General features: G+C 41.2%; 1 protein-coding gene across 3 annotated transcripts in view; it reads right to left on the bottom strand.

The window, feature by feature from the left end:
• The window catches only part of MID1 (midline 1), a 349,759-nt gene that overhangs the window by 70,864 nt on the left and 265,290 nt on the right, over positions 1 to 13,605 (bottom strand). For all 3 annotated transcript variants that reach the window (XM_077146131.1, XM_077146132.1, XM_077146133.1), the window contains exon 3: positions 3,365 to 3,460. In XM_077146131.1, the coding sequence (XP_077002246.1) occupies positions 3,365 to 3,460 (96 nt within the window). The remainder of the gene's footprint in view (positions 1 to 3,364; positions 3,461 to 13,605) is intronic.

Below are 13,605 nucleotides of genomic sequence, written 5' to 3'. Positions count from 1 at the left end.
GTTCATCCATTTATTACTAAAATACATATTCACTTTACTTTGTATTACTTTGTAATAATGAAAACATTATGCTTGTTCACTGTTATTTACAATGTTGTGCTATCAAGAAGGCTCAAAATGTTCTCTGGTGAGATGCTGCCAACAGGGAACGCAGTTTCAGCAGAGGGTTAGAAAGGTTTGAGTAGCGCAATGTGCTGTTGCCTTCACTGCTGCCAGCATCCTCCTGGCTTATTCAACACCCATGACTGGGATGTCTGTGGGAGTTCTTTAAGCCGGTGGGGGTGGGGGGAAGGGGGGAGGGGGGAGGGGGGGCTCTAGTTCCAACCCAGGAGCTCCTGCCCAGCTCTTCTTCCCTGTCTCCCTCTACACGGCGCTCCAATTTCCCCTATTCTTTCCCATCGTCTCTCTCCAACTCCCCACCTCTCCTCCACACCCTCCAATGGCGGGCAACTGGAGTGACTTGTGGTCTGGGGAGAGGAGGGGAATGCTCCAGTTCCTATTTGTTATGACTTCCAGCAGAAGTCATGACAAATTCGGACTTGAAAACAGTTGCCAATTCCTGCGGTTCTCCATTAACCAGTGAAATTTGTAACCGAAAGTGCAATCTTTATGAACAAAAAGTATTTTCTTTACTTCCATCAAAACACCCACATTTCCATAATCGAGATGTTTCCACACTGATGGGATGTGAAAGCAATATTTGGTCATCTTTATGATGCTGAGGAACGTATCGTTGGAAAACAAAATTGTACTCATGAATAACCTAGCACCCCAATACCTGAAGTATTCTGAAAAACAGTCATAAAATCTGCAAGAGGTGTCTTCTCCAGAAAGTCTCAGGCAAATTTTATTATTTTTTTCTTTCTCCCTCTCTCTTTGAATTATGAAGTCCCATATCATAATTCATCCCATCTAAGATACTAGTGATTGTAAATCTCACCCTTATTTTATATGACATTAAGTAATAAAAACTGCTGCCAACTTAAACTATACCCCACCATTAGTTTTCAGAAGCAGCCCAATTTCAAAGATATTACTCTGTGCAAAAACCATGTATCTTACGCATTCAAGTAAATGTAGCATTCTTCTAGCTCATTATGTCATCAGCTACTCTACTGTTCTTTGTGTTTTTATCTGTGTACACACTGTTCTCAAACACATAGGCTGTTATCATTTTTTACTGTATTGTGCACCTACTGGCACAATTATGGGCACATAGGGGGCCATAAACGTATAATTACTGATTAGATGATAAAAAGGACTGCTATGGTGAAAACAGAGTTACTGTCAAATCTTTAAAGTGTAAACAACAAAATCATTTGCTACTCCAAAGTTAGGTATTATCTGGGGCTGAGACTGCAATCATTCAGACAATGTTCGGATTGGCTATCTGGAGTGTCATCATGCATATTTGTTCACGACAAACTCACCCCGTGTGGAAACGACTGCCCTAGAGTCTGTGCAATCCACAGAGAATAAGATCTCATCCCCATCCCCTAAGACTTTGCATTCCAGTTACAAGAACTGACCCAGCCTTGAAGTAGTGACAAAAATCCTAAACAGATTATTGATAAAACTTTCTGTGATTTGGCATGCCAAGCCCCAAACCAGGAGGATTCCTAAAAACCTTAAAGAATGCCCTGGCCTCTATCAGAGACTCTGTAATAGTTTCACTCAGTTTATTTTTCAGAAACTTAAAACCTCCAGATGGTTCCTAGGCCAGATAAGTCCTGAAACCCAGAGGAACCAGTCTCTCCAAGAGCATCAACCAATCGCATCCCCTTACCCTATAATGTCAACACCCCTTTTCTCAATATGAAGATGTTAGAATGGTCATTGCCCAAACATCCCTAAAGGGTGGGAGAAGGATCAAAGGAGAGGGAGGAGTTGTAACCAGGAAGATGGGATTTAACAAATGAGTGTGACTGCTGAGTCATTATATTGATATTTCTTTTTAGCCATCAGTGTCTTAGAGCAGCCAGAAGGAAACACTTGAAATTGTGGAACTGTACCCATACAAACTTTGAAGTTTGTTCTATAACTGCTTGTTGAAATCTTTGAAATCTATCATTTTTTCTGCATATAGGTTATATTTCACAATGAAAAATGTTTAAAAAAAAATTTTTATATGACTTAGTGAAAGGAGAAATCCTCTGATCCAGGCACCAGAGAAACCTTTACAATGGAAGCACCACTTGACTTGGGTCTTGAAGGATAGGGAGGATTTGGACAAGTAGACACAGGGTGGAGGGGGTGGCACGAGCTACCAGGCAGAAGGAACTGCTGTGTGCAAGGATGGAAGGCTCGAAAGCATGGTGACCCAGCACTAGCTCAGTCTAAGTATATGGCATGGCGTAGGAGGAAAGACAGGTTGGGAGGAGACAGTAGAGGACACTGAATATCATATTAAAGAATCGATATTGATGTTCATTTCCCATATGCAGTGTGAAGTTATTGACAGTTCTGCTGTTGTTGGAATTATGGTCAATTTCATAGATACGGATCTGACAAGCAAGATGCTTTTACCACAGACCTTTCTAAAAAATTAATTTTTAACCGTTTTTTTAATTGTAAAATATACATACAAAGCAAAGAAAAAAAAGCAATAATTGTCAAAGCACACTTCAGTAAGTTGTTACAGGACAGATCCCAGCGTTTGTCATGGGCTAACATTTCACCCTCTCAGATTTTTCCCTTCTAGCTGCTCTAAAACGCTGGTGCCTAGAAGGAATATTAATATAGTGATTCAGCAGCCATACTCATTTGTTAAATTCCATGTTCTCTGTCATACCTTCTCCTTCTCCAGTAATCCTTCTTCCAGTCTCTCTAGGGATCTTTGGGCAATGCCCATTCTGACATTTTCATGTTGAAAAGGCGTGTCCACACTAAAGGATAGGGGGACGAAATTAATTGATAATCTTGGAGAGGCTGGGCCCTCTGCTTTTCAGAATTTAGCTAACTTGGGAACCCTCCAGGAATTATATGTTCCAGGAAGTCAAATGTCACTCCTGTTGACTCTGAAGAACACATAGGCTAGAAGACTCTATGAAGAAAACATAGACCTTTTAATGAGTGGAGTTTTGTTTGTTTGTTTTTCTTTGTAAGGGTGATCAAAACCCACATTATTAGGAATGCTCTATAAAGCCGGATGAGAGGGAGCTGTGCTAGAAGTGGGGGCAGGACTGGACACAGGAAGGAGAGAGTCTCTGAGGTTCTACCTCTCCCACTACAGTCCATTTTATACGTTTGTCTTCCGCAAAATATTTAATTTTAAGAAAGAGTCCCATTTGAAAAATATAAAGGATGGGAGTACAAAACCCCTTGATGTCACGGATTTCATATGGAACGTACCAGAGACACTCACCTCAACATGCTGACAGGTTTGGATGAGTTTCGCCAACAGGGTCTCCAGTTCCGTGTTCCTCTTAATGAGGTTGGTGAGGTTACTCTCTAAGTTTTGCTGTTCAAAAAAGAAAGGAAAAATATCATTCTACATAAACGTAATATTTTGTGTGCACAAAGTTACTCATGCTTAGGAAAAACTAGCTTTTTTCAGAAACCCCAGTGAAACCTATGCAATTTCAAGTATTTAAATTGAATTTTGAAAAGTTGCATTTAAAAGATCCTTTTAGAAATGTTCAAATTTCTTTTTAGTTGTTGCTGCCCCTGTTTCTTGCACTAACTTGGACATACGTAAGAGAACAATTAGGGATAGATTAGTTCTAGGTCCTGAACTAGTAAGATAGAAGGTTCTAGTCTTCTCCATGTATATTCCTTCACCTGAATCAGAAATGGCAACAATATAAGGAAGAAATGTTGGCATCAAATCAACTACTATTGCATTTTAGGATTTCACCATATTAGGGACAGGCTGAGATCAATCACTAGGATAAAAATGAATTCTCTAGCTATCGCTGACAGTATGGCTGTTCATGGGCATTTGTAAGAAGCCATCATCACAGATGTTTATTAGGCCAGAGTATATTTCATTTTGTGTGCTTCTGGTCTTTGTCTGTGAGTTCTAGACCAAATGTCTTTAAACCCTACATTTAGCATGCCTCTCTCGTGCCTAGGAATTTAACTTATTCCCTATTTCTTTAGAGCATTAAATAGAACGGTCCCTGGAATAGCTATTTAATCTCACTCTCACCCACAATCACCCTCAGGTGAGGTAATACTCATCAAGATTCCTCATGATTTCCCCATTGCTTCTCAACCTGCAGATTCTTCATTTTTATCCTTCATTCATTCAAATATGTATTGTATGTATAAATATGTATTGGCCTATCATATGCCAGAATTGGAGAGAGAGAGACAGAAAACAAAAATAAAAATACTGGCTGTCTGCCCACAAGGAGCTGGCTATGTAACTGGAAGGGAGCTGCTGCGAACGAGAGAAGGGGAAAGATGAGGGCTGCCTGCCTGGCCCCGAGGACACCACCTTTCAGCTGAGACTTTAAGGATGAGTGTGGCTTTTTTTTTTGGTGGACAAAATGAGAATTGCTTGGGCAAAAGGAATGGAAGTGGAGGTAAGGGTGGGGAAGAGCAGACCCCAGGCAGGGAACAGAATGAGGGCTTATGCTCCAAACAGGGAGGTGTGAGAGGGCATGGGGGTTAGGGAAATGGTATGCTTTAGCAGACACATAGTTCCACAAATACAATGAAGACATGGAATGAAAGGCAATTTCATGGAAAAGAAAACAGACCTAAGAGTTGCAATGCTTTCCAAGAAAGAAGATTTGGAAGGAGGGATTTTGAAAATTAACCATTTCACAAAGATGGTAATTCATCATGTTATTCATGAAAATTTTCAGTTGCCCTGTGTTCTAAAAATTTAGATTTTGAAAGGTGCATTAAAGAAAAGAATCACTTTTATCTAATGCTTAAAATGCATATGTCAGAAACAGAAATCTCTTTGGTTATTCTTACACAAGTTTTGTTTATTAGTCTGTTTATCCTATTACCTAGCTACTTAACATAAAATTCGATGACTGCATTTTCTATTTTCAATGCATTTGGTAAAACCCATCCTCCTTTTCTTGTTGAATTACTTTCTGTTTCTGTTCCAAGGATGCAATTCCCGCTTCATAATTTCCAAAGAGCTAAGCAACTTTTTCTTATGTTCTTTTGAGAAAAGGCAGGTCCGTCTTTTCCTGTGTTTGCTTTGTTTAATGTTTCCCAAGGCTCTGGGTTTCGTCTTGTTTTGTCATTTTTGTCCGACAGCTCATCTGCCGTGCACTCTGTGCTATGGTTTGGGAGTTGTCACAGTCCAGCTGGCTGAGTTGTACACTCGTACTTGAGGTTCCTTCTTGGGCTTGAGGTTTTTTTTACCCCCTGAAGAGGGAACTCCCCCAGGACATCCACGTGCAGTAAAGGCACTTTACTCACAGTATAATAACCCCGGTCTGGCTTAGTGCCTTAGCTTCTTCCCATGGGATCTGTTTCTGGCTTCAATTCCAGAGAAGGTGGCGGGTGCCCTATGGGCCCAAGTGTGTGAATGGGGCACAAGCGTGTGAGTGGGGCACTTTGGCCTGCAGGTGTAGGGGACAGCACAGCCCTCGGCTTCTGCCACATGCAGGGGGCACCCCAACATCTTCCCCTCGGGTCCCCCCGGCCCCACCTGGTCTCCACTTCTTTGTAAGCAGCACAGCCTCAGCCTCCCCTCACCATTCTATATTTCCTTTCTATTTTTGGTCCTTGGATACTTTCCACTTGAAGCTTGGTGATGTATTCTTTAAAATACGTTTTAAAATATCTTATCTGTAATTCTCATGTGTTTCGGGATCAGAGGGAGGTTTCTGTGCATTTTTCCCTCGGACTGGATGACCAGCAAGCAACCTTCCGTTTGGGCTTTGAAATACTCATGAAGGCCCCATTAAGATACATTTAAAGAAGAACAACATTTCTCAGTTTAAAGGATGGGATACAATAACAAGCCAAAGAATGAGCCAGAGTGATTCAGATGCAACTTAATGATCTCATGTTTACACCAAAGGAAAATTGGCTCTCAAAGCTCTTAACAAAGCTGCAAAAGTAAACACGTTTTTCTACTGTTTGGATTAAACGAATTGCAACCACTTATCACTATAGGGTCAGCCTAGAGAGTAATTTTAAGGCATTCCAATACTCGATGCCCTTGATTTCGATATGTCTGTGATGAGGTATATTTGCCAACTTCTTTTGGCTAGGTTCATCTTAGGGAGTCCTTTTACTTACTTTCATTTTTGGCTGCTCCGTCACAGCAGGAAACTTCTAGGGAGATACATCATCTAACTGTTTAAGGTTCTATTGCCACAGGTATGATTTTTCTAAAGCTAGTCAGCAGTAGAGGGCCAAATAAATACAATCTAACCCTTTTAGATTTGACAAACATCTGCTTGCTTGCCCCTCCCTTTATTAAGTACACATCACATATAAAATCTGTTTTTAATCGACTAATACATAGCCTGAAGCTTGTGGTTTAAAAACACTGACCTGACTGGATCCTTTGGGGTTATTCAAATTTAAGTGGTATGAGTGTTATTCAAGTCCACACAGAATTACGGAGTCAGTAGGAAATATAATCAAGTGAAATGAAGCTGGGAGAGAGACTTGCTTCCAAGTGGCACCACAGGGGCTGACAATGCTCCTGAAGAGAGCAGGTCAGTGGGAAGGTAACAAAATCCAGTGCCCCGAGAGCCACGCGTGCAAACCCTGCTGGGGAGACTGGCTGGATTTGAACTTTGCTAAGATCCTGGGTCCTAAACCCCTTGATTTTTATTGTGTCTCGAACAAAAGAGAAGTTTTGTTTGGTCTTGGAGTCTTGTGACTAAGTGGATGTGAGTATCTACTTTCCTACGAATATCTAAAAAATGCTACAGAGTACAGCAAAAACGGTTTTCACTTCCTGCTCTCACCTTGAAAACTCTGATGTATTTACAAGACCATGTGGAGTTGAGCTTTGCAGGAACCTAAGGAGACAGGTACGAGTGGCCATACGTGTGACGTCACCAGCCCAGCTGGACCACTCATACCTCAACTCTCTTGGACAAACGATTTGACGCCTCTTGGGCTCAGTTTTCCCACCCATGATATGCGTGTAAATGAAAAATCCACCTACCCATGTTATTGTTAAGATCAAACGGGAAATGAATACATCCACTGGAGGGGACGATACATGTATGTTGAACTTCTGAATTATAGGATCAAACATTTAGTTTGTTTTCTGTACAGCCACTGCAGGGGCCCAATCCTGTCCCTCCAGCTGCCTCATCCTCCCGCTGGATGGCTGCTTTTTCCTTCAAGCACCTGCACCGTTCTGCCCAGGGGCTTTATCCGGCCCCAGATAGGGCAATCTGGGGGAGACAAAGGGAAGGCTGCTGCTCCTGGGAGCAGTGCTCCATGGGCAGTTGCAGGGAGGAGATGCACCAGCAGCCTGGCTTCCTGGGCATCAGGTTGGGAGCCAACTTCTACACTGTCTCCCCCGGAGGCCCCAGGGGGCCAGGGCCCAGGTGCCAAGGAACAACCCATTCCTTGACATGCCCTCTCTCGACTTCCTTCCCTTCCCTTCCAGGCCCCATCCCCTACCTCTCTCCTTTACAGGCACTTCCTGGATTCCTTCCCAAGTCAAACTCCTAGCCAGAGTTTGCGTCATAGAGAACTTTTCTATAGGCATCCTAACCCATCCTCTTTTGCGTATTCCTTAGAATAAGGAACAGCCACAAGAATAAAACATTTTATTGCTTTTGGAAAGCATCTGCAGATACTAGAGAGTATTTTCTCTCTTCTTCCATCCCCTCTCCTTCAGGCTTTTGCTAAGGGTCACCTAGCCTCCAAATTCCAGCATCTAGGTCAGCACTGAATGCGAGCCACACTTTAAATCTTCTAGTCATCGTGTTGGAAAAAAAAAAGTAGAAACAAACAGGTAAAATTAGTTTTAATATAATTTACTTAACCCAATATACAAAATATTATCATTTCAACATGTAATCAACATAAAAAAATTAATGAGGTGTTTTGCATGTTTTCTCTTTCTTTCCTTCCTTCCTTTTCTTTTTTTGTAATTAAGTCTTTGGAATCCAGCATGTGTTTTATACTTCACAACACATCTCAATTCCCATCAGTCACATTACAAGCACTCGACAGCACATGTAGCTAGTGGCAACCATTGTGGACAGACCTAGAATTTAGAACATGGGCTTGCAAACTTTCCCAGCAAAGGGCCAGGCAATACATATTTTTGGCTTTTTGGGCCATATGGTCTCTGTCTTAGCTACTCAACTCCACTGTCATTGTAGAAAGAAAGCAGCGATGGATAAAGGGAAAATGAATGAACATGGCTAGCTCCAATAAAACTTTATTTACAAAAACAGATGGTGAGCAGGATTTAACCCATGGGTTGAAGTTTGCCTGTCCCAACTCTAAAAGTTAAAAAATCAAAATGATGACATTGCCTGGGCCACTGGTACACAACTGCTCCAGTCACACACTCTAAAACCAGTTCCATACCTTTTGTGTAAGTCTGCAAAAAAGACCACTCCATGAACTGCCAAGAAAACATCCTTCCTATACAAGATGCTAAGCGGATATTTACTTATGGCTGGAAAGCTTAGGTTGACAGGGCCCACAAGAATTGAAGAAAATAAAACTGTGCTATGATCTACAGATATTTTAATTCGAGGAACATTATGGCTACACACACAGAACCTGGTATCACTCTGCCTGGGTTCAAATCCTAGCTCTAAGACCTGCAACAAGTTGTCAAGCTCTCCAGCCTCGGTTTTCCCATCAGGCTGTCACAGTGATTAGAGGAGGAATTATTTGCAAGCCCTTGGAACAGCACCTGACACATGGTATGCTCGGTCAGCTTTGTTAAATAAGATAAAGAACTTTGCTTTTTTTTAATAAGTTTTGAGGTTATATGGATAAAAGACTAATTTATAACACTTAAATCATCACCAGATTAAAAGCATGTCCATACATTTCATAGGCTGATGGCAGACAGGTAGGGAATTATATTTCTCCAAGATAACTTCTCCTGAAAACACTTGAATCCAATTGCCCAGTTTTCTCACACTTTCGTGAATATTGTCAGAACTTTCATCGAGGCTACTGGTTCCTAGTGGAGACTTTAATATAGGGACTTTAAACAGTTGATTAAGGTCCTAAATCTCAATGAATGCTAGTATTAATAGTTAACGTCATCTTGTTTTTGAAGCCCTCCTCACCTTCTAGTCTGAATGGACAGTTCCTTTTTTCTTTCTCCACACTCAGTATTGCTCACATCTCCACCTCCCCTTTCTCCCCGGTTCCCCTGCTATGCTCCTGCTGTTCTCAGCCAGCTGTGATGTGGATCCAAGCTCACCCATGGGTCTGGGCACCTGCTCTTCCCTCTGCCTGGAATGCACCTGCATAGTAGGAAATACTTCTACTAACCAACGGCAGAGAATATCTAAACCATAGCATGCATTAAGCACTGGCTGCATACCCATTACCACTAGTGCTTTCCCATCATAAATCTCATGTATTTATGTGGGAACAATTAGCATGAAGAACTGAACATTCATCAGATAGCCCTTCTGAAATCTCCTACAGTTAATCAACTAACTAGTTACTAAATTTGACAACCACTATAGGTTGTCAAAACAATGCCTTCTACCCTTATCAGCTTTTCTCATTGGTAGCATTGAGTCTGAACCCAAGAAAAGGAGCCTGACAGTTTAAAAGCATTCTCAAGGCAAGCCAAATAACCCCACTGGACCACAAGATTTCTGGGAAGGTAAACACCACATCGTTGAACAAATGTTTAGAAAAAGGGCTTTACATAAGTAGAAAGATTGTTTAGGGATTTTCATTGACATGTCTATTTCAAATGCTATCAAAAACCAAAGCCAAGTTGCTACTGGCCTGGAGAAAACCTTTAAGAGTCTGAAGAAGAATTAAGGAAGGCATTCCCTCTTTCCCAGGGGATCTTTCCCCAGGGCTCTGATTCTGTGATGGGACAGGATGGTCATAGCGGTCTTTGTTGAGAAGGATAAGGTTTTGGAAAGCATGTCACTATGTTGATGGAATTGAATATTCTCTTCCCACCACCACAGAAGAGGACTATGCAAAATTCAAGATGGTACTCTTGAAGGGTAACAACACAAGTGGGCAGCTGTAATGTCCAGTTATCAAGCAAATGATTGGGTACAAGTCAAATTTATGAAACGCAAAGATGTGAACCATGTGTTGCTTAAAGAACGAGGCCTGTGAAAGAGAGTGGAGTTCTCATACATGACCCAACATGGATGAAGCTGGAAGACATCATGTTAAGGGAAATAAACCAGACACACAAGGACAAATACTGTATGATCTTGCTAATATGACATAATTAGAATATGCAAGTTCATACAATCAGAAACTAGATTACAGGTCACCAGAGGCAGCAGTAGCCGTGGGGAATGGGGCATTAACGCTTTATCGGTACAGTTTCTGTTTGGAGTGATGGAAAAATTTTGGCAACAGTGGTGATGGAAGCACAACACTGTGAGCATAATTAATTGTGTATTTGAAAGTGGTTAACATGGGAAATTTGAGGTTGTATATATGTTACAAGAATCAAAATTAAAAAACAAACAGAGGACTGTACAATAAAAACAGTGAACCCTGATATAAACTGTGGATTCTATTTAATAGTATAATTATAATATTTCATCAGTTGTAACAAAGGTACCACACTAAGGCAAAGTGTTAACAGTAGGGAAAACTGGGTGTGAGGGGGGAAAAGGCATATGAGAACCCTGCACTCTGTGTATGATTTTTCTGTAAACCTACAACTGCTCTAAAGAAAAGGAGAGGGGAACGAAGCATCCCTACATACTTTACACAAAAAGGGTGATTATATTTTCCTACAATTTTTGGGTTTGATTCATGAATTTCTAATGCAGTTTCATGGAGCCATAATCAACCTCCTTCATCTTACTGAGTTTTTAGTGAGGCTTGAGAATCCACAATTTAGCAATCCATGGAGGGGCAGCTGATTTTATACAAATTTCAATAGGAGCTTTTCAGCACAGATATGGTTACCAGCTGAGAGTAGCAAACACAACCTAACAGATGGGGTTTGTACTTCCACACACACTGCCGCCAGATCAAAAAGCAAGGTAAGCGGATAAATAAATACCCTTAATTTTCGCCTTTGGAGACCCAGACCGAAGAGTCAGGATGCAAAGAAATTAATGACTTGTCATTGAGCAAACTAGTCAAATGTATGCCTGAAATAGGAGAGCTTGGTAATTCCTTTTGGATTTGCCCAGGCCTTAAAGAATGTTTGCTCTTATTCCTAAACCAATGCTTCAGAGCGTCTGGAAAGTTTAATATTAGGTCTGGATACCTTTCAAGGCCAATAGAGATCTGGCTTGTTTCGTCCCGCAATATTCAGAGTGACATTCAGGGACCGCGTTTGTAGCCCCGTCACCCAACACCACCTTGGCAGTGTGATCAGGATATGAACACGTCGAGTGCAATAGATTCGCTTCTAAGAAACTTGAATCACAATCCCTAATGTGAAAACACACCCATATTAACACATGCCAGCTGCATAAAAGCACAATTTCTTTATATGTAACCAAACTCTTAAGGGGTTTTAATTATGGTGCAGGCCTTCAAGGCTATCTTCAGGTTTGACTCGCAGCAGACTGGAAATACACGTGATTTGTGCAGCTTTTATTTTTGTAATGTCTTTTTTCATTGGCTACAATAGTTCCCGTTTCCAAATGCCCTGGCAAGACAGGCCACCCAGGGAACTTCAAAAACCTAATAAAACACAATCTGCATACAAATTTAAGTCTAGTGTTCCGTGAACTACAATTTTAAGTGATTTTGATACGCGATACCATTATTTACCTTGTTCAGGTTTTACTCGAAATTGCAATATTAACACCACAACATCTGCTCCATGTATTTATAAAATCCATCCTCAGGGGTTCAGTGTTTATTTTTCTAATCTGGTTGTCAATAATATACAGAGAACAATTTTGAAAATATTGTTTAGGTCTAGAAGAACTTTCAAATTTTAATGGAATTTAATAGCCCAGCTATATTTGTTTACTTATAATTTTAGCAGATGCAACAATGACTACTCATTTCTAGCCATCAGAGATGTGAATGGTCTTTCTTGTTCACTCCCCAGCTCCCAGCCTCATTTCTGCCCATCACAAGACCGGTAAGAAACTGAAAAATAAATACATTTGGCAATTTGAAGACTCAATATTGAGTGAAGCAAGCTGGAAGGCTAGGAACCTTTGAAATTCTCTAACTGATAAATAATGCGTGACAAAATTTATGCATGGAGAGAAATGCTTTAGAGAAACTGCCTATGCTGTCAATGGAACATACAAGAAGCATTTTGTGAGATTATAATAGAGGTCTAAGTAATAGATGGTCCAGTTGGGCACCTCTCCTGCTGCCCATCTCTGCTCATTTGCCCCTTTGCAGCTTCAGAATCCTCAACACAGCACTCTAGGCCACCACTGCATTGCCATGGGTTGCCTCAAAAGACACAACCTATTTGTCAGTCCAAAATTACATGGTGAAGGGATATGGGAAAGTTGGAAAAGAGACTCATAGTACTTTATTTCTGCTCAAGTGTAAGCTTTCAAGTTGGGAAAATACCCAATCTTCTAAACCAGGGCTTGGCAAACTATGGTCCTTGGGCCAAATCCTGCCCATTGCCTGTTTTTGTATGCTCGCCAGCTAAGAATAGCTTTTCCATTTTTAGATGGTTGCAAAAATATCAAGACAAGAAAAAATCTTGTGGCACAGGAAAAGTATACAAAATTCACATTTCTGCACCTGTGAAGTTTTATTGGAACACAGACACCCCCATTAGCTTATATAGCATCTGTTGCTGCTTGCCCTACATCCTCAAAGGCTAAATATGGACATTTACAGAAAATTTCCAACTCCTAAATAAACAAATAAAACAAACATCCCCCCAAACACATTTTATAAAAACAGTGCAAGCCTATGAAGCTTATTCCTGAAAAGGAGAAGCTAAGCCTCTTGATAATTATGCTTAAGAGTCACCCCCAGTGTGGGCCACGGTGGCTCAGTGGCAGAGTTCTCGCCTGCCATGTTGGAGACCCCAGTTAGATTCCTGGTGCCTGCCCATGAAAAAAAAAAAAACCCAGAGAACCTCTTTTGTGGCTTAGATATGGCCTCTCTCTCTCTCTAATCTACTAGGCAGGTGAACTCACTGCCCTCCCCCTCCATGTGGGACATGACTCCCAGGGGTGTAAATCTCCCTGGCAACGTGGGACAGGACTCCCAGGGAGGAGCCAGGACGTGGCATCATGGAAATGAGAAAGCCTTCTTGACCAAAAGGGGGAAGACAGAAACGAGACAAAAAGTGTCAGTGGCTGAGAGACTTCAGAGTTAAGAAGTCATCCTGGGGGTTATTCTTATGCATTACATAGATATCTCTTTTTAGTTTATGGCATATTGGAGTGGCTGGAGGGAAGTACCTGAAACTGCTGAGCTGTGTTCCAGTAGCCTTGATTCTTGAATAAAACTGTATAACTATATAGCTTTTACAGTGTGAATGTGAGATTGTGAAAACCTTGTGTCTGACGCTCCTTTCATCTA

The sequence above is a fragment of the Tamandua tetradactyla genome, chromosome X (assembly GCF_023851605.1).
Source record: "Tamandua tetradactyla isolate mTamTet1 chromosome X, mTamTet1.pri, whole genome shotgun sequence".
NCBI lineage: Eukaryota > Metazoa > Chordata > Mammalia > Pilosa > Myrmecophagidae > Tamandua > Tamandua tetradactyla.
This window is presented reverse-complemented; position numbering and strand designations above follow the sequence as displayed.